Source organism: Agelaius tricolor, unplaced genomic scaffold (genome assembly GCF_023055355.1).
Source record: "Agelaius tricolor isolate 1412-34295 unplaced genomic scaffold, bAgeTri1.0.p SCAF_1, whole genome shotgun sequence".
In the NCBI taxonomy this organism is placed as follows: domain Eukaryota; kingdom Metazoa; phylum Chordata; class Aves; order Passeriformes; family Icteridae; genus Agelaius; species Agelaius tricolor.
Window position 1 is genome coordinate 79,859,993 of NW_027269261.1, and position 20,821 is coordinate 79,880,813.

General features: G+C 43.1%; 1 protein-coding gene across 1 annotated transcript; it reads left to right on the top strand.

The window, feature by feature from the left end:
* The first annotated feature begins 5,184 nt into the window (after positions 1 to 5,184).
* On the top strand, positions 5,185 to 20,028 carry PDIA6 (protein disulfide isomerase family A member 6). The gene is made up of 13 exons (XM_071440822.1): positions 5,185 to 5,326; positions 8,288 to 8,429; positions 9,253 to 9,310; positions 9,946 to 10,072; positions 10,570 to 10,676; positions 12,039 to 12,172; positions 12,579 to 12,693; positions 13,596 to 13,736; positions 14,958 to 15,042; positions 15,136 to 15,208; positions 15,965 to 16,123; positions 18,723 to 18,819; positions 19,557 to 20,028. Exons 1-13 carry the CDS (start codon positions 5,200 to 5,202, stop codon positions 19,623 to 19,625), a joined length of 1,434 nt encoding a protein of 477 aa, XP_071296923.1. The 5' UTR covers positions 5,185 to 5,199; the 3' UTR covers positions 19,626 to 20,028.
* Positions 20,029 to 20,821: the final 793 nt, after the last annotated feature.

A 20,821-nucleotide genomic window follows, 5' to 3' on the forward strand; every position in this document is an offset into this window, starting at 1 on the left:
CAGGGGTAGAAGGGAACTAGTACAGCCCAAAGCAGCTAAATGAGGAAGGTTTCTATATTCAGTGACTTAGTAAAGCAAGACACCAGGAGGGGAAGCTGAGGTGGACTCACAAGCTATACATGAGATGTCTGAAAACACTGATTTCTGCTGAAACACATATTTGTAATAAGATCATACAGCTTCAGCCTTTCAGGAACAATTAAAAAACATTTGACTGGTTTTAAACTTACTTACAGTCCCTCTAACACAATCTGACAGGAAGGTCTGTGGTGCTGGCTCTTAGATTTTCAATGGGCTGATGCTTTGACTTTCTTGAGCAGAGATGTTAAGTGTCCAAACAGATGCTGCAAACACATGCAGTGCTTGTCTAGCAGAGTTACAGTGATTTGATGTGTAGAACTACACATAGCCATTAAGCTTGTGTGGCAAAAGCTTACCTCAGCAGACAGCCTTGCACAGAAATAATTTGTCATGCAAAAGAAAGCATTAACTATGCTAGCAATGCTGTGTTCACTGTACAAGTAGGTGGCAAAGATGGGCCTTCACAGAGTCAGGAACACTGGAGGTGATCCTCAGAGCCACAGTTAAATCTGGGTGCTCAGCATCAAATTCAGAGTTTTAATATCTCCAGGGATGAAGGTTGCAAAATCTTTGTGTGCCAGTGCTCAGTCACTCTCAAAGCAAAAACTGTTTTCCCATCACATAACCATTTCCTTTGTTGGAATTTTTCTTGATTGAAACATTCTCCCTGGTCCTTTCTCAAGACATAGTGGGAACTCAGGCTGAGGACACTCTGAGGAGGCTCTCCTCGCCAAGGAGAACAATCTGTGCTCATGGGCATTCAGAGTGACTTCCACAGCTTTTCTATACAACAGGTCAGCCTATATGTCATACATTCAAGTCACACCTATTTTTCTTAATGAAAGACAGCTATTCTTACTGTATTACAACAGATTTTTCTCCTTGGGACAAACGGTCAAATAAAACAAGGCAGTCATTACTCTGAAAAACATCAAGACACTTACTGGACTTCCGTAACATTAATTATCCACTATACTTGTCTTTTCTTGACAATCCCAGGGTGACTTCCAAAGTGACAGACAGTGTGGCCTGCCATACAACTACACATGACCTAGTCAGCCCTGAGATTCATGAAGAGACTGTAATTCTATGTTGAGTACATTCTATGTTTAGCTCAACTGGAGATGCTCCTAAAGGATCTTCTGAACTGCAACACAGTCCTCTGCACCAAGCATCATGTTACTTCCTGAAAATCTTATTGGTTTAGTTGAAATCGTTTTGTGTAATTTTTTCTTTTAATGCAGAATATTCTGGTAGATCTGCCAGAAGAGGCAAAGGATTTTATTTAGCTGCTGAAAACACTGTTTCTGTGCTGTCAAGCCTTGTTGGATACTTCAAGCTAGAAGGCTGGAGACTTGCTGTGTTTGTAAGTTGCTTGATCAAGTTGAAGAAAACAGGGAAATGGACCCAGAAGCAACTCTTTCTCTTTTTTCAGCAAAACAAGAATTTATTTTTCCATTCTGTTCCTATTCCCACTTTGGAAATGTACGCACAGGAAGAATTGTCATTATGTACTCTTTGGGACAAATTTTGGGAAGTCCTCTCTCATGTAACTAACTGAATTTGAAAGCTTTTCATGCTTCTAAACTGAATGCTCATGCTTGCACCCTCTCTGATATTCTGGTATCTGAGACTTCTCCTCTTACATCATGCATTCTTTTGCTTCTCACAAGTTCAGCAGCATCCTCAGCACAGAGGCATCCTCAATAACCAACACCTTATTGACTATTTTCCTTTTGCCACTGAAATCTGAGGGCTCAGTCTATGCTAACTTAAGCATAGAAGTCAGAACTATTGGGGTCCTGCCAGACTCTTGCTTCTGAACCCTCCCCTTCCCTTGTGCAGATGTTTCAGGGAATTTAGATCAATTAAATTTAACTGCCGAATACAAAACCATGAGCTGTGAGCTGGGTCTCCCCACATTCCTACTGTCACTGCTTCCAGCAGCACCAGAATGAAATGGTGTCAACACTAGTAACACCTTCATCAAAAATGGCCAGTCCTCCCAAACTTCTTCATGGGCAACAGTAAAAATTGGTCTGGCAGCTATTAATGTTAGAAGTACTAAAAAAATATTATTTGCTGCTATTTTGAAGGAGTGGGTGCATCAGATCCCAGGAGAACAGAGGCTTCACAGCTCAAGGGAGGGACCTCTGACAGGTATCCTACATCAAACAATATTCTAGAAAATGCCACTAGAAATCCTTCTGATGCATCTTGCAATCTTGCTGTCCCATGAGGCCCAGACGAATGACAGGTGATTTTTCATGTCAGGGTGTGTCACTGTTCCCATCTCACTTGCTATCAGGATATAACCTAAGAGAGAAGCATCTGGCAAACGTGGTACCTTCTGTTATCAGGCATAAAGAATAAACCTCATACTGCAGCAGTCTGAGCTGTGGCTGCATGATCAGGTCAGACTGGGTGCCTCTAAAACTACGGGGTTTTCAATGCCATTTTGAGAGTACAGAAGTGATGACAGAATGGCTGTGAAAGAGGCTAATCCCAAATAAATTATGATACAAAGAAGTGGAATGACAGGTCCCCCTGGGAACCTGAATGACCATGATAGTAAAGAATTGGGAGAGAAAGGCGTGGATTTGAATAGGTGAATGCTCCATTTAAGCAACAGAAGAGGACAGATGGCTGATTCTAGCCCTTTGCTAACTCCAAGTGACTAAAATTAAACATATATTAATAACACAGAAGAAAATTCGGTGAATTTGCTTGTTCCTTCAGACAAAGCATGTTTTACATGTGAACTGCACTACAGAAATACTCAGCCCCATCTCAATTTGGAAGTCAGAAAGCAACCAGAACTTGTAAACTCAGAATGCCTCTGTGTTATACTCTTTAAACTCATCTGCCAAGGCAGGAACCAGGCAAGACCCCTGGAATACAAGATTATTTCTTACATTTATAATATTGGTTATCTTGGTGTCCTATGTTCTTCAAACACAGCATTTCCTTTGTCTGGTAACCAATTTCAGGTTTGGTATCAGCTGGCTCCCCTGCACAACTCCATGAGGTGTCCCAGGCTCATACATGTATCCTCATCAGCCTGGAAAATCTGCCAAGCCCCTTCTAATCCTGTCCTTGCAAATACCTAGGGATCTTTAAATGTAGACTCAACAACCTGTCTCATTAACCTCTGCAGACAAAGTATCTTTCCTCTATTCCCCTTTGTATGCACCATGAGTCACATGAGACTTTTGGGCACTAATACGTCAAAGTTCATGCTGCAGTAGAGAAACAGCATCCAATTCTCTGTTGAGACTCCATTCAAGCACTGTCATCAGTGTGACAGTAAAGCCCCATGCGAGCTCATTACCACCCTTAATGCCTTCTTGTGTCTGAAGGCAACTCATTTATCACATAGCCGTTTCCTAACACACACCGTTTCCTTGTTTCCATTGTTATTTATCACTCGACTAATATTGGTGCAGGTTTTATTAGCACTATCCTATGCGTATTTTCAGAACACGCATAAAAAAAAGTCAAACTCTTCCTATAGAACCGTTTCCTGCAGAAACTCGCCAGGAATTTGACGGGGCAGTAAAAATCTATCTTAAAGGTTCTTATTCGGCAATAAGTACTTTAATACGTGCTTCTAGGTGCTATAGAAATGTTAAATACAACCATTCAACTTACTGTAACAGACACCTGTGGAAAAGAAATCACTCTTTTCCTTCTGCAAATCTTTCTATTAGCCATTCTCTCCCCTCACCACCAATTCTCAATTTTCTCTGTTGATTTACACACCATGAAATGATTCCTTTATGATTTCTGGGTTTGAGAATTTTACCTGGAGCTAACGTCATGCTAATTGCTTAATAGTGCCATAAAATCTCATGTTTAGTTTTTTCACCATACCAGTGGAATGTATGAGACACTTTCGAGAAATACTCATTGATGGTCTGCAAAGTAGCTCCTGTTTGCTTTAGGAATCAGTAAAATAACAGACAGGTTTTGTTTTAAGATCTATAAAGTGCCACAAACCTGAACCTGCCTGCTCAGCAGCCTGCCTCTTTTACGGATGGAAATGCCAAGACATCAGTACTTTGTAGCCATTCTGATTAAAACGTTTATTCCGTGTATTTCTGTGTCCCCATTTCTGGAAAAACTTGAGGGTGAAAACGGCTGTCTGTTCTTACCGTGCTAACAATTTCATTCTCTCAAAAAACAGGACTGAACCCTACTGAAAAGTGCTATTTGTGAGCATGAAGCACTGGGGGTGTGGATGGGAATAAAATTTAGACAACTTCAGATCCAGCTGCTGAATAAATCTATTTCAATGGTATGTTAAGTTCAGCTATTATTACTACACTACATAATTCACAGCTCACTTAATCGTGTAACCTAGCTCTACAAAAGTCTTTGTCTGGATCTGTGCCCAATATAAAGCCCCAAACCCTAGGGCCCACCTGCAGTCTTTGGGGGAAGAGGGGGGCAGAATAGCAGCCTTTCAAAGCAGTTGTTTCCAGTATTTTTGAACTGGGATGCTGATATTTCATACTGAAGAGCCACCTACATGCTGTGCTGCTGGACTCAAGCCCTCCCAGCGTCTGTCGGATGCAGGCAGGTTACCCGGGCTTTAACAGCCCCTTTATCAGCATGCACCAGTCCCCTCCCCCTGCTTGTATTTCCCCAGACTGCAGCAGACTCAGCCGGGCTAATTTCTACAGGCGAGCTTGCGACTTCAAAATCTTTTTTTTTCAGATCTAGATCCCTGCCTTGGTTTTCACAGAGGCTGTAGCAAAGCAGCTCGGCCACCTAACAGGACAAATCCCTGGCCTGCCTTCCTTCTCCCTAAAGGCCTGCGCGGGTTCTGCCCAGGCCCGGGCACCCACCAGCGCTGAGGCGGGAGCGGCTGGGGGCGCTCTGAACAGGGCAAGACCCTCGGAAACTGCTGGAAGCACACTGAGGGGGCTCGTCCCAGAGCACCAGAGCTGACCACAGCCATGCCGCCAGAAGCTCTGAGCCTCCAGCCCCTGCCCAGCTGCCGCCGCCCTCCTCCCCCTCCGCCCCTCAGCACCGCCCCAGCCCCCCCGCGCGCCGCGGCAGCTGGCGCGGCCGTTCCCCATTGGCTGCGGCGCTGCCCGGGCGCCGGCGCGGCCAATGCGCGGTGGCCACGGCGGGGCGCGTGGCGCGGGCGGGGCGGAGCACGCAGGCCGTGGCGGCGGCGGTGGTGGCCGAGAGAGCAGGGCAGCCATGGGGGTGCACGGCGCGGGCCGGCTGTGGTGGGGTAGGAGCCGCGAGGGCCTGGGGGGCGGTCTGAGGGGGTGGCGGGACACGGCGGGACGCGGCTTCCCTTTCCTCGTCTTCGTGGGCCCCGTCGCAGCGGGAGGGAGCAGGGCCCGAGGCTGTGCGGCCGCTCCGCGGGGCAGCGGGCGGAGCGGAGAGCCTCCTGAAAGGAGGTTGTAAGCCAGGTGGGGATCGGCCGCTTCTCCCAGGCAGCTTGCAGTAGGACTGGAGGATATAGTCTTAAGGTGCGCCAGGGGAGGTTTAGATTGGACATTAGGACGAATTACGAATTTTCTCACCCGTAGGGTGATTAGCTGTTAGAACGGGCTGCCCGGGGTGGTGGTGGAGTCACCGTCCCCGTGTTTAAGGGAAGACTGGACGCGACACTCAGTGCCCTGGTCTGTTTGGCATGGGGGGTGATCGGTCATGAGCTGGACCTGATCTCAGAGTGCTTTCCCAGCCCCACTGATTCTGTGGGGGCAGCGCTCGCAGTCGCGGTCCGGCTGTGGCCGGTCTGTGCCGCGGGGGCGGGGGATTGCTCGGTGCGTTAGAGAAGCACATGAAGAGAGAGCCTAAAGATACCAGCAGAAAAAAAAATAAAAACCCAAACAAAATCCAAGAAAAGAAAAGGATGGTTATCTCTCACCCTAATCAAAGATTTTCTTTGATTTGAGTAAGCGGCGGTGTCGTGCGTGCCTGGCTGCCCTGCCTTGCGATCTGGTGCTTTGAGGGCAACAAGAGAGCAGTGACCGAGGTCAAACGGAGGAGTCGATGAGGGCTGGTGTTCCCCGTTCCCTGGCCCTGCTGCCGCCTCTTGTGTGCCGGAGGGATCGGTGAACGATTCCCACTCGGGCCCTTCGAAGGAAACACCGAAGGTGCCGGGAACTCTGCTCGCCGAGCGCACGTGTGCGGGGATGTGGGGCCTCGGCACACCGAGCACTGCTGCAGGAGGGGCGAATTGTAGGAGGAACTTCGCAGAATCTTCATCATCATCCCGTGACAGAAGATTTTTTTTATAATATATCTCCTGACTTGCAACTTAACTGTTCAGTTAGGACTAGTAACACCAGCATGGAGCTGCCTTAGCTGGTTTATTGATGCTTTTGTCTGTGTTATTTGCTTACATTAGAAAACAACTTTTGTAGTCAGAGTATCTATTTATTTTTTCCTTAATAACAAGGACAGATTTGCATTTATCTGGCTTGATTCCTATAGGAAAATGATCTTTTTCTTTGCTGAAGTTGAATTAAACCTTGAATGTTTCACTATAGAAAGGAAAGTTATGCCATCAGTTCATGACTCATAGTTTAAAAAATGATGCAGTGACAGGGGACTAGGTGAATTCCACCATGTACTTTCTTTTGTGAGTTCTCTTTAGCAGGTACATTTACATAAGCCAGAATTTTCTCTCTTTCGAGGAACAGCTGAGTGAATTCTGTCTTTTGGATGTATTCTTCCAGAGATCACCCAAAAGGTGAAGCAAGAATATGCTGATTTCAGTTTAATGGTATTCTGTCTCGAGGAGGTTTTTTCTCTTGAGAGTGACTGTAACATTCAAGAAGCTTTATCCATCCTTTTTTTCTTACTCTACCCCAGCAGGAGCTGCTGCTGTAGGTCATGGTAACATGCTGTGACAGCTACAGATTGCCTTAGAAGTCAGTTTTTCAATGCTGATGAAGTGCTGCTTATGTATGGGTGTACTGAAGGGACATAGCCAATCTAACACACACATCTGGTGGTGGAAACCGATTTTGATCACCCCAAAAGAAAAGGGTTGGGTCCTCATGCTAGAAGAAACCATTAGGATGGGGTAGTGGTGCAGTGGAGAGGGTACTGGTTTATAGTGGAAATTCAGTCCTGATCTCTGCTTGAGTAACCTGGAAGATGTTACTTCTGCCAGCTTCACTCTCCTGCAAAATAGGGCTAATGACACTGGCTTTTGTTGGATGGGACTGTTAAAGTGTAGGTGATGCTGTGCAGTCTGTATAACATGCTGTAGAGTTTCTGCATCATTGACCTGTTTTTCTCTCATGTTGAGTCTTGAGAGAGAATCTGCAGCTTCCCATTCAAGTTGTTAATCACTTGCAGCAAAGCTTTTTTATGTCTGGTTCTAACTTGAGTGTCTGAGCTCTCACTCTGTACAGTCTTTCGTGAATTAAGAAAAGTTTTTTGCTGGGTGGATTTTGTTACAGAAATGCTTCTCATCTCTCAGTCTCCCTGACTAGGAATTATGAGGTTTTATGTACAAAGTCTCAAGCAATAGTAAGTTCCAGAAATTATCAGAAGTACAAACCCATAAGAGAAAGCAATTTCCTTCTGTCTTTTAATGTTTTGGGGTTTTTTTAGCATTCTCAGGATGCTTGAGTTGTTAACCAGAGAGATTTAGCTGTTATTCTCCAGTCTGTTCCTAAAGACATAAATCAATGGTAGACTAAGATCCTCATGAGCAAGAACGATGCACTACCAGTGCATCAAGTGCTGGTCCTAAAATCACCGTAACTGTGCCAAGCCTAGTTGGGACAGTCCTGCATGATGTGGTCCTATAAAAGATGTGTTTGAGTACCTGCTGTGCAAGAGGTTTGAACAATTGGCCTAGGAGTCTGTATAAGAACTGAAGGAAAACATAGCTGATGGTGGGGATCCCTGCAGAAGTTCTGGTGGTCTGGTGCCAGCAGGAGTTAGGGTAGGAGCTTTGACACAAGTCTCTCTGGAGAGCCATAGCAGGAATGGCGTAACTCCAGCTAGCTTTAGGCACAGACCCTATTTTACATGATCCTGTGGAATCATGTTTTAAGCAAGGAGGAGAGCATCTATCTTGCCTTAACTTCCTTTTTTATCTGGTCTAACTGGAATCCCTTCCCACCACTGCTGACTTGCAAAGATGGGGAGATGATTTAGCCATGGCAACAGGGGAGTCGTAAACGTTCAACAGGACTGCTGATGTCTTTGCTTTTCGTTGTAGGCACGGTGAGCTGCACTTTGTTCCTGGCAGTTAACAGTTTATATTCAGCCAGTGATGATGTGATAGAGCTCACACCAGCTAACTTCAACAAGGAGGTCATTCAGAGCGAGAGCCTGTGGCTTGTGGAGTTCTATGCCCCATGGTAAGAACTGCAGCTGTGTACTTTCTTGCTCATACAGAGAAGCAGCACAGGAGTCTGCTGCTGATAGCTCAAGGTTTCATTCAGTTGTTGGCAGCACAGTGTCAGTTTGATGGCCTCACAACTAGCAAAATAGCTGTACTTGGGATTCCTCCCTTGAATGATATTCATGAGGGAAAAAGGCAGGAATTGGCATTTCAAGTTTGCAAATAAAACCTAGTAGCAAAACCTATGCCATTTTTCTACTTGATTCATTCTGGTTAAATTAGTATTAAAAATGACTGATTGAAGTGCAGTAGGTAAGTGAGAAAGTCCCTCACTTCTGTGTTTCTGATCCTAATTCTGATGTGAAAGCACAGATCTGAATTCACACTTCAAATTTCCAATTTCCATTTAAAAATACTGGCTTTGTACATCTTCATTTAGCATCCCTCTTTGTCTTCTTTCTGCTCAGGTCCAGAGTATAGTGTCTCTATTCCGTTTAAATTCTGGTGATACATATATTCCATCTTTATACAAATCCTCTGTGATACTGCCCTCCAAAGCTCCACATTCTGGAGAAAATGGCCTTTTGTTGGGACAGCTTGACTCTGGACCAAGAGGCTTAGGGAAAGCCTTGCTCTGCCTCTTGTAGTGTTGCTGCAGTCTACATAATGTGGAGGTTTTTCTTCAGAAGTCTGAGTGATGATGTGATCTTGTGGCACAGGCTCTTTTCCTCTTCATGAGTAAATCCTCAGTCTCCTACAGTTTGCTGTGACTGTGAAATAGTTGTCAAATCTGAATGACATTTACCATTTTTTGTTTGTTTGTTTGTTCTTTCTAAAAGGTGTGGTCACTGTCAAAGGCTAACTCCTGAGTGGAAGAAAGCAGCAACAGCTTTAAAAGTAAGTTTAGCCTTTCAGATGTGCTTGTGGAAGTGTATTGAAGAGAATTTGGCTGTTTGACATCTGGATTGGGAATGTGGAGGGGTTTGGTCCTTACAGCCATTATCACTTTAATCATACTTGTCTAGCCAGAAAAGTGTTATTCAGGCACCTGAAAACTCGGAATTTTTGTTCAGTTTGGTTTGTTGTATCCTTTTTAAAAAAAGGCATTGAATTGTTGAGGAAGAAAGTCAGTTCTGTCCCTGTGAATTCTCATTACTATTCCTGAGGACTGAAAACAGCTTTGTAAGCCATTGGTGTTGACTGTCTTTTTTAATTACAGAAAAATTAGTCATGTTGTGATTAGCTGAACCCTTGCCTATGTGAAATATGTATATTCTCCTTCATACAAAACCAAACAAAAAACCCCAACTAAATAATGGCCCAAACAATTTAAAATTTATTTTGTCACGCTGAAGAAAGAAGTGGACATTTATAGTGTTCAGTAGTTTAATGCTCGTGGGGTAAAATACCTCTCTTCTGTTGCAGTCCTAGTAACTGCCCCTCTCTCTTCCCTTCCCTTGTGCCCCCAGGAAGGGAAAGGTGTTAAATTGCTGTAGAAGTCTTGGGTGTCATTTTTTGGTTTTTTTCTGCAGGGTGTAGTGAAAGTGGGTGCAGTAGATGCAGATAAACATCAGTCCTTGGGTGGACAGTATGGAGTCAGAGGGTTTCCAACTATCAAGATATTTGGAGCCAACAAAAACAAAGCAGAGGATTATCAGGGTAAATGTGATGAATTTTTAGATGTTGCATGCCTAAAACCTTCCCTGAATGCAGTAATCATGGTAGCTGTTAATGATGTGTTGAGTGGTTTTTCCTTCCTGTCTAGTGCTTGTAGTAATGGAGAGACAGATGGGTGGGAGTGGTTTGACCAAACTGTGTGTGTCTTATCATTGTCTAACAGTCCCACCTGCAGTTCATAGTTGTTGGATCTTGACAGGGAGTTTCAAGGAATTATTCCTTTCTTCCTGTTTATTTGGAGCTTGCCATAGAGTCACTCCTCATAAGAAAAGCCAGGTAATGAAAAGGTGTAGTGAGGTCTGTCTTGCTGCTTGTGTTTAAGTCAGATGTCCCACCACTAGTACTGTATCACTTATAGCCTAGTCCTGCTTTTCCTGAAAGACCATTAGGGTGAGGGAGGATTAAGTTTGTAATTAAGTTAGGAGCATACCTTAAACTGGCCTTTTGATGGTTTGATCATTTATTTTGCTGCACTGCAGGTGGCAGGACAAGCGATGCTATCGTTGATGCTGCTCTAAGTGCTCTTCGGTCCCTGGTGAAAGAACGTCTTAGTGGCAGAAGTGGAGGATACAGTTCTGGAAGACAGGTATTTGAGGGAATGTGTGTTTGTTTTTCAGCTGGAGAGCTAGCTTGTACAGGACATCAGTGCTCCTACCTCAGTCACAGAATTGGAAGAGATGTCTGGAGTTTAATCTAGTCCAGGTGCCCTGTTCAGTGCAGGGCTAGCTAGAGCATATTGCTCAGATCCTGTCTCCTAAAGTTGTATCTCCAAGAACTGAGACCCCAAATGGACTGCGTTCTCTGGGCTACCTTTTCAGCATTTGACCGTGTTCACAGTAGAAATCTTTCCTCCTTTGTTTTAGGTTACAGAATCATAGAATGATATTTCTTATATTTCAACTTTGTTTCCTGTTGCAGCAAAGAGCCTGCCTTTGTTTTTTTTTACTCTCCTGTGCACTCTCTACATCTACACATCAGGTGCTCAAAGCCTTTAATCAGCTCTGACCATTGGCTGGACTTGCTCCAGTGTGTGCGTGCCTGTTCTGTGAGGGAGCCTAGAACTAGACACAGCACTCCAGGTGTTCCACATTGTGCTGAGCAGAAGATCAGACCTTCTCAGACCTTCTGGCAACTCTCTGCCTAGTGCAGCTCAGGAGGCTGTTGACCACCTTTGCCACAGGATTGCAGTGCTGGCTCATGTTCAGCTTGCCCACCAGGGCACTCAGGTTCCTCTTTGAAAAGTTGCTTTCCAGCCAGTCAGTTCTCAGTGCATACTGGTAAAGGGGCCTGTTACTCTCTGGGTGCATCTCCCTTTGAACTTTGGGGTTCCTGTTAGCCCCATTCTCCAGGTTCAGGTACCATTTACCTAATCCTAATCTAAATTAGACAGATTAAGTTTTTTAACTTGGTAGTGTTTTTCTGAAGTTGGCTTGCTGGATTTCTTCCTGAAGGTAAATTGAAGAGCTTCTGGCTCCTACTGCTATTTCTGAGTTGTGGTGCAAATACATTCTCACATCCTTAGGGTGGCCACACAGAAGACCTGGGTGGACTGCCCTGTAGTGTGTATCACACTCCCACTTGTTTGTTTTGCCTGGAAACCAGGACTTGGTTCCAGATGGCGTTGGGCGTTGGAGAGCACTTTATTCATGGACAGATCAGTGCATGAAGAACTGAAAAAGTGTTCCCCCATCTTCTTGGTAGTCTGCTTGACCTGATTTCTCTTTTTTCAAGAGAAGGTTCATTTGCTGTGTCTTGAAAATGCTGTGGGGAGTAGGCTGTGTGTACTGTCAGTTCTAAAAAAGGAAAGTTATATGACCCAACACTGCCTGTTTTGTATCTTGCTCAAATAAAGATCGTTTGTTTCAATGTGACACACACACAGGAGTTGGCCTGTGTGGGAGACCAGTTTTGGTTACTTCTTATGTGAGGGTCTGTTTGTTTCTTACAGAGCCGGGAGAGTGGAGGTGGAGATAAGAAGGATGTGATTGAGCTGACTGATGACAGCTTTGATAAGAATGTCATAAATAGCGACGATGTATGGATGGTGGAGTTTTATGCCCCATGGTGTGGGCACTGCAAAAAGTAAATGAGGTTTTACTTTAACAATTCAGTTCCTGAATTTTGTGCAATACCCTTAATATCCCCTAAAAGAGACCTTGCATCTCAGGTATACCAGAAGTGAGTTTTTTTGTAAGGTGATCTAACAAAAATTTGTGGGCTTCTGATTAGGACCCCTTTGTGCTGCTCTGGCTGCACTCCTCCTTAGCAGTAAAATTCCCAGTTATCAGTAGAAATAAGATCTAGAAGTTATATTAAACTTTTAATTCCTTCAGATGAAGACATCAGTCTTGTTTGGATAACCTTCTTAGTTGTCATTTGCAGCAAGAGACTTTTTTTCTTCAGTAAAACATCCTGCATAATGTTGAAGTGTGGTATACTTTTGCTAGCTCTGAGAGAGCTTAGGGCACTTGTACTCTCTGTTTTTCAGCCTGGAGCCAGAATGGGCAGCTGCTGCCACTGAAGTGAAGGAACAAACTAAAGGAAAAGTAAAGCTGGCTGCAGTAGATGCAACAGTCAATCAGATGCTGGCTGGCCGATATGGGGTGAGTGTGCTCTGCAGTGGTTACAATTTCCTTTCCATCTCTACCAAATCAGATTTCTCTTCAATCCTTACTGAACTGTTCCTTAGTCTGGTACTACTTAAATGTTTGTGCCAAAAATAAGTGACAAATTCAGTTTGTTTCCCACAAATAATTAATGAATGATAAATAAATGGAGAAAGAGGAAAAGAATTATACTGGATGTTGCTGAGGAGAAAGGCTATTTATTTCCATAACATCTTGTATAGCTTTATCATCTGGAGTGAGAGGTCTCTTTCTTGAGACTGTAGGCTGGTTGGGCATCTCTGAAACCCTTGAAAATAGTTATCAGGGATCACTCTGACAATATCAGCTGCCCACATCAGGTGTGTTGCTCACCAAAAGAGAGTGGATAGTCTTGAATTTTTAGTACAGTCCACGGAGCTTACAGTGTGCTGCATAGTTTCCCTCTAAGTGCACATGGCTGACAACATAGAGGGAGCACTGAGCAAGATTTACTGGAAGTCTAGCAGAAGGAGCTTAAGGTCCACTCACTGCCTTGTAGGCCCAGTGTTGTCCACCCCCAGATAAATCAGGAAATTAATGTTTAATAAATATCAAGGTAAAGATAGTCCTCGTGGTGCTTAAACCTGCAGTGCTTGGTGCATCTAAATTGGGGTAAAACCATTGCTGGGTCATCAGGCCAAAACCCCAAACAGCATTTTATTGTACATTCACCTTGTTTTGAATTGTTACAAAGGTAGGAAGCTACAAAATTCAAATTTAGTCAGAACATGTGAGACTCGATACACGCAGATGTTGAATCTCCTCCCTTGCTCTTAGTTTAAAGGACATCAGACAAGCAGATAATTTCTACCATAAATATTCAGGTGTATTTGAGCTGATGGTTTAAACTTGTCTTGCAGATTCGTGGATTTCCCACCATTAAAATCTTCCAGAAAGGAGAAGACCCTGTTGATTATGATGGTGGGAGAACTAGATCTGATATCATTGCTCGTGCTCTGGATCTGTTTTCTGATAATGCACCACCACCTGAGCTCCTGGAGGTACCTATACTTCATTTTCTCAAATTTCTTTCCCATCATATTCTTGGCAGCAGTTTTTACTGGTCTATATGAACTCTAAAGAAAACTGCCTAAGTGTGGTGCTTCTGCACTGTTTTGCCCCAGAATGTAAAGGATGACAAGCTTTGAGTAACAAAAGGCTGAATTCTCATTTCTACCATCAATTTGTTGTTGTCTGGAAGATGATCAGAATTGATACAGCGAAGGCATTGACAGGATGGTGCCAGGGTGTCTGAATCTGCTCTTGAGGAATGAGTGAAAAAGTTGAGTTCTGCTCCCCATCTCTTTTTTTACAATAAAAGGGCAGGGCCTTGCCATGTGCAAGCTGTCCATTAGGAGATGCATGATATGGGTAGTTTTGCTTGTTGTCCAAAAAACTCTACCCTCTGGTCAGGCGACTTCTTTTTTCAGCTTGCTGTTGGTAGATTTGAAATGGTGATCACTCATCTCCAGTGTGCACGCAAGTGAGGTGCAAAGTCTGCAGTGTGCAAAGTGAGGTGCATGCAAGACAGTCAGTTGGGATGCAGGAAGGAAAAAACAAAAAACTATCTGTACTATTAGTAAAGATATTTTTATATGGTGCTTATTTCGTCTTTCTTATCCTTCTTAATTTTTTATTTTGTATGCATTCTAATATTAATACATCAATATATGTTGATGTATGTGTATATGCATACAATTGATTTATATCTATCAGAGGCTGCATGCTTAGAAATTTTTTTACTGGTAGGATGCACAAAGGTTGGAGACCACTGTTGTAGGTCACTGGATCAATTCCTTTTTGAGGCAGATCCCACAAAACCAGTGTTGCTGTTACTGTTGCTTGAAAATCCTCATCCATAGCAAAGGCTGCCTCTGCTGGCTCTCCTTGTGCTCAGAGCATTCACATGGGCCTGGGGTTGTTCTTTCCAGCCTTGGGCAAGAGCAGTGATTTTGAGCAAAAAGTGGCATCTGACTGTAAGCCTTTTTTGGTACTGCAGTTTCTTGTTGCTTCAAGTCTCAGCAGAAGACTTTGTGAACTCTTTATAAATTACTCTTATGCTGGGGGAGTAGTGAAGTAGAAGAGACTTGTAAGCTTTTGTGTCAAGTTGTTTCACTGCTTACTGCCTTGCAGGATGGAGTTATTAGGCTGTTGGAGAGAAGTACAGTCACAACTGAAGAACCAGATCTTACTGTCATTGACTTTGTGCTGCTTTCTTCTAGATAATTAGTGAGGATGTTCTGAAGAGTACCTGTGATGCTCATCAGCTCTGCATCATTTCTGTCCTGCCTCATATTCTTGACACAGGTACACATACAAGCAAGCAGACTTCTGTATGAATTTGTCTCTTAAAGCATGTAGTTGTGTATTTTAACTTGTCCAATTCTGTTTAACAAACAGGGGCTTCAGGAAGAAATTCTTACCTGGATGTCATGTTAAAAATGGCTGAAAAATACAAAAAGAAAATGTGGGGGTAAGTGTTATTGTCCACTGGTCATCTTGGAAAAGAGGTGATCATTTCTGGGAGTAAATGGGATAAAATTTGTATGATACTTGTTTAGGCCACAGAAGGGGTTGTTCCTTGTTCAGGGTAGCATATCTTGGTATTTCACTAATTACTGGAGAAGGGAATGCTATGACTTTAAAATAGCCCTTTTTAAAAAATTTTATCCACCTCTTAAATTCTGAATTTACAAGTGATATCTAAGCATTAATGAGATTAAGCATCTTTTACTCTTGTCCTGAATAGTCAAGTATTTTAGGGAGGTTTCTTTTACAATCTTTTGCTGGTTGGTGAGTGTGCCAGTGTGACTATTGGATTCTCAAAGATACAAGTAAATTGCAGTTTATTAACATGTTTCATGCTCTCATAGAAACAGCCAGCAGGCTGTACCTCTACTCCTCCTTCTCTTAGGTGCAGGTTAGAAAGTCCTTTTAAACCTTCCCCTTAATACCAGGTAAAGTGTAGCTGTGTGTTCACATTGCTAACATAGTTCTTCCCCTGCACTGTGTTTAGTGGCTGTTCTTATCCAGCTTTTGGTGGGTGTGTGAGGGGGACTGGCCTAGAGGTGCTGCTGAGAGGGGGCTTTCTTCTGTTGTAAGGTTCAGGATCAGGACTTTCCTTTTCCCTGCTGACTTTGAAAGTGTCAAGGGCAATATAAAACCCTGCTTGAAAATTATTGTGGTGCCTCTCCTCATTATTAATTTTCTATTTCATCTTTTCCTCAAGGTGGCTGTGGACAGAAGCAGGTGCTCAATCAGATCTTGAGAGCTCTCTGGGGATTGGAGGCTTTGGGTATCCAGCAATGGCAGCTGTTAATGCTCGGAAGATGAAATTTGCCCTTCTGAAAGGATCATTCAGTGAGCAAGGGATTAATGAGTTTCTCAGGTATGAAATCTTTAAGTGACTTAAATCTTTCTGTATCTAGGGCTATGACTCTTTAGACTACAAGCAGACTCTCCTGCACCACACAAGACTTGCATGGTTAAGGGAATTAAGATGAGAATTCTGTGTAGTCAGGGAATGGTTTCAATGGCAATTGCAATAAAGCAGTCATTACCTTTTTGTGGTGTGCAGAATTAAGTTGGCCATTTAGACTTAGATAGTTAGTTTTAGTACAATATTTGAAAACAGAAGTAGACTTTGATGTTGAAAAACTCTGTTTCTCTTAAGAAATAACTTACTAATGAATTCCATTTAATTCAGATGGTGCATTCTGACTAGTCATTAGTAATTGGAAAGTCCCCAGTTTGGGAATCACAGTGGGTGCTGTTGAAGTTCTTCAGGTTGTATATGTTGCTGTTCATCTTTCTGATTCAGTTTGGTCCTGTCTTCCCCCTCCCAACTTTCCATTCTCCTGGCACTTGATAAATTGATTGGGAGAGTTGAAACAATCCATCCAAAAAGTCAATAACTCACTGCTCAGCACAAGTCCTGTGAAACTGCCTCTTATGTAGCTGGTCAAGAGCCAGTGGTGAGAAGAATGGAATAGGGAAAGGAAATAAAGAGGATGACAGAAGGTGGCAGCACACTGAAACAGAGCAACTAAACTTAAACTGTTACTTTAGTGTGGTCAAAGTGAAGTGGGAACTCTGCTTCTACATTCTCCTGGTTTATGGCAGATTTGGGAGAAAAATCCTAAAGGGGTTCTTTTAGAAAGTAGATTTAAGCAGCCTCTCCCCCAACTGGTTTGGGAAAAGATTTCCTTGGAGAGAAGTGGAAAAAACCTGTTTATTTAACAGGCAAAGCATTTACCAGCACGAAAAAAAAAATTGAACCATATTTAACAATAAAAGCTCTTGCTGCTCTGAAGAGATGACTAACTCAAAGTCCCCTCCTTGGGATGCAGTTCGGCTCACTCAGTGTGTTATCATCCCTCCAGTGCTGGAAATGCCATGGCCCAGGCCCAGCCTGGTGGGCCACGATGTGAGCTGCTGGTACTCTGCTGGGCTTTCAGTCCAGAGCAGGTTTAAACGGTTCCAAAAAAAAATGAAAAACCACAGTCCAGGGAACTTCTCTGCCTTAGCTAGCTAAAAGCAAAGGAAAGTGCTCTCCCACTGTCTGTCTGTTCTGCAGACAACACTGTTCAGGAGAAGGATGTGGGGGAGTAAGTGCAGTTTCTGATAACAAACTGTGTGCTTCTTCTCTCTCTCCCTTTGCTCTTGGAACCACTTTTAAAGGTGCAAAACTTATTTCTGGCCTAAACAGACAAATGGGGATAGAAGCATTATGAAGTCACCTCAGGACACACATAAAGGACCAGCTGCCATAAATTATGCACGAGCCCTTGAGATCTTACATTAGAAGTGTTGTTTCCATGTTTGTCCTTGGAGAATGGCAGAGAAACAGCAAGAATTGCAAAAGCAAATACAACAGCCTCTCCCCACCTTGCCATAAGAAGCACATTAATTGAATGCAGTTCCTACTGGATTAATGGAATCAGTGCTATAGTCTTACCTGTGAGAGTGATCAGACTTTCTTCTTAATGCCAAAAAAAGGAATATTCTTAGGGCATCAGGTTAAAGTCAGGATACAGATGCAAGAAGAGAAATACCAGGTGGTTTGTACTAATGCACATGAAAGTGTCAGCCTTTGTGAAACATGACAAATTTTCTTTGTCTGTATAGTCCATCTTAGTGAGGCCTCTCCTGGGTGAGGCTGGATGGTGCTTCAAGGACACAACAGCCAATTTAACAGCTTATATTGCATTAGGTAATTGGTTTGGTATTGTCTTATCATGCAGCACTGCTTGCTAGAATAATCTCTTACTGCCAGTTCAGCTCAGGTATGCTGCCTACAGAAAGCAGTATAATCACAGCTGGTGTGGCTGGCCATTCCCTCAGCTGATGTAGGCAGCTTCTGCAATCTAATAAGCAGTCTCAGCAGTGTTGACTACAAGTAAGGAAATTGGCACTATGAAGAGCAGAAAAACTGTGAACTCTATTTGGGGAGGAATGCTAATTCAGTCCTACTTGCCTCTGAAAGATGCAAAGGGATTAGCTCCTCAGGATTTTAATGCTGGGCTTTTTGAGCAAGCCTAACTAGCAAGCTCAGGATGGAGTGTCTAAAACAAAGCTGGTTACCTTGAACCCTGTGGAACCTATGGAGGCTGTCTCCAGTAAAGAAAATCACTGGTGATTTTCACTAACATTTGCAGGTGACTTCCAGAACTGGAATTACAGGCTCCCCTTGGAGTTGCTTTAAGTGATAAACTGTTAAAGAGGCTGCATTGATCTGATTTTCACACTGCTGAACTATGAAAAAGTGTATCTCACAGATGTCTTTGAATCCACTTGTGAATTTTCAATGCTGCTTTAAGGACTCTGTCATTTTCTGCTTCTTGAAGTTTTTGCATCCAGACAGTTTAGATCTACTTAAAGAGATGAAATCTTGAACTTGTATTCCTCTTATCTGAAGCAGGCTCTGTTCCAGGTGGCTGGAGGTTGGAGGAATTCCTTAAATTTAACTTCTATTTGTTTTTTCTCAGGGAACTCTCCGTTGGTCGTGGTTCTACAGCACCAGTCGGTGGTGGAGCTTTCCCCAAAATTCATTCAGTTGAACCTTGGGATGGCAAAGATGGTGAGGTAAGAGATACTCCATTTCTGAAAGTGCTCATCAATGGTGTTCAGGAGTGACAGAATAGAGTAACTAACAGCTGTCAGTGTGAAAGTTCCTGTTCGAACAAGATTGTAGCAAGTTGTGTTGATGGTTTCCCCTTATCTTAATCCTGCCAGCAGACCAGATGGTACATTGATCATCTGACATTGCAGCCCAGATGTTCCTCCTGCTGTTAGGATGTGATCTGAAAGCTGGATCACTTGAGGCAGAAATGTATTACCAGTGCTGACTAAGGGAGGTGGTAGTGCATGCATTCAAGACCCCCAGTGTTGTGGAGTTCTGAATATGCTGACCTTGCCATCAAGGTTTTAATGCCAGAAAGCTTGTTAGGTAAAGCCTGTGTAATAAATAACATGGTGACCAAGTCTGCCTTCTTAAGGTTCAACATTGGTGTAAAAACCAAAGTTACTGCAGTCCTTTGATCTACTTCAGATAGATAAAAACACAGCATCGGGTAGTAGTTTTGTTACATTGTTTATTTGTATAGCCTTCATCTGGAGTATTTTGATTAGTAAAAAAAACCAACCTCCTAGTCTAAACTCTGATCACTTGTCCTGTGCTTAGTGCACTTGGAGTTCTGTGAATGAAAGAAATGAGAGGAGAGAGCTTTACTCTCAGGATGAAGTGAGAATCGTTCCAACTCAGGGGTCTCCTGGCATTAAGCACTTCTAAACATGTACTTAAAACCTTCCCTTTTTAACAGCTTCCAGTTGAAGATGACATTGATCTCAGTGATGTGGATCTGGATGACTTGGGTAAAGATGAGCTGTGAGATCTTCAGGAAACTTCTTTTCTTGGGAGAGCCTGTGCAGCAGTTTGCAGCCTGGATCACAATCAGGCAGATATTTCAGTGGCCTTTTTCTGGAGAAGTAGCACATGACACACTGTGCTATTGGATACACTGCAGCAGTGGACTGTACGCATCTCAAGAAAACATTGCAGAAATTCTATGAATTATCATAACCAGTAAACTTGATTGTATTGTGTAACAAATATTTTGAGGACAACATGGATATTTCTTTGGAACATCTTGGGTTTTATTTTGTTGATAATGTGCTGTTTGAGTGTTACTGGAGGCTGTTAGTGTAACCAATTTTAACTGTAATTTTTTTCATGGAGGTGGAACCTGCTCAGCTTCTGTTTCAATTAAAGAATAAAATATTTTTTGACACACAGTGTTAGTCTTGTATAGAGTAAGAAAGGTGCACATAGTACAAGCAGTCCCATTTTGGATGACTCTTCAAAGTGAACTTTAGAATAGAGGTTTGTGCAGAGGGGAGTTCTAAACCACCTCCTTGCTGTGAGATCTTGACAGTTTGGCTAAAAAGCTTGATAAGATGGACAATCTTAGTTTAAATGCTCTTCAGTCTTCCTTTTCCTGTTCCTTCTCAGGGGCTTTCTCTTTCTTTGTGCCAGGCTTCATAAGATCATTATAACAATGGAAGTGGGGTTGCTGCTGCAATGAGAGATGCTGGGAGCTGTCAGTCTTTCCCCTGGATTAGTGATAAAGCTAATCTGTGTTTTAGGGCATAAGGATAAGGATTTCCAGGTGCTAACAGACAACCACCCTGGTGCTGTCTCCAGCAAATAAAGTAATATTTCTTCACTTCCCATCTGGCATTGTTTTGATCTGAAATTGCTATTTCCTTTGGAAGGGGAATCAGGACTGTGAATAGGGATGTTTACTGCTGCTTTTTTAATAGAAATACCATTATTTTATTGCTCTCCATGTCTTGTGTATTGGTGTCTAGTGAAGTGACCCTGATGTGATCAGCTTGTTTATAAATAAGGAATGAAAGAGCTGAAAGATTCCCCTTCTTTCAAGGAAATAACATAATGTGGATATTTGTCATCTGGTGTCTGTAAGAGATTGCCCATAGTTCATCCTCGTGAAAGGCAGTGTCAGAACCATGGGCAGCCAGCAGTAACTGCTGATTCTGTGCAGGAGATGTGCTCCAACTCTTAAAT

Coding starts and splice junctions, on each gene's coding strand:
- PDIA6 (XM_071440822.1), top strand. CDS start 5,200: ATGCGCGGTGGCCACGGCGGGGCGCGTGGCGCGGGCGGGGCGGAGCAC. Junction 10,073..10,569: donor CAAAGCAGAGGATTATCAGG/GTAAATGTGATG, acceptor GCTGCACTGCAG/GTGGCAGGACAAGCGATGCT. Junction 12,173..12,578: donor TGGTGTGGGCACTGCAAAAA/GTAAATGAGGTT, acceptor TCTGTTTTTCAG/CCTGGAGCCAGAATGGGCAG.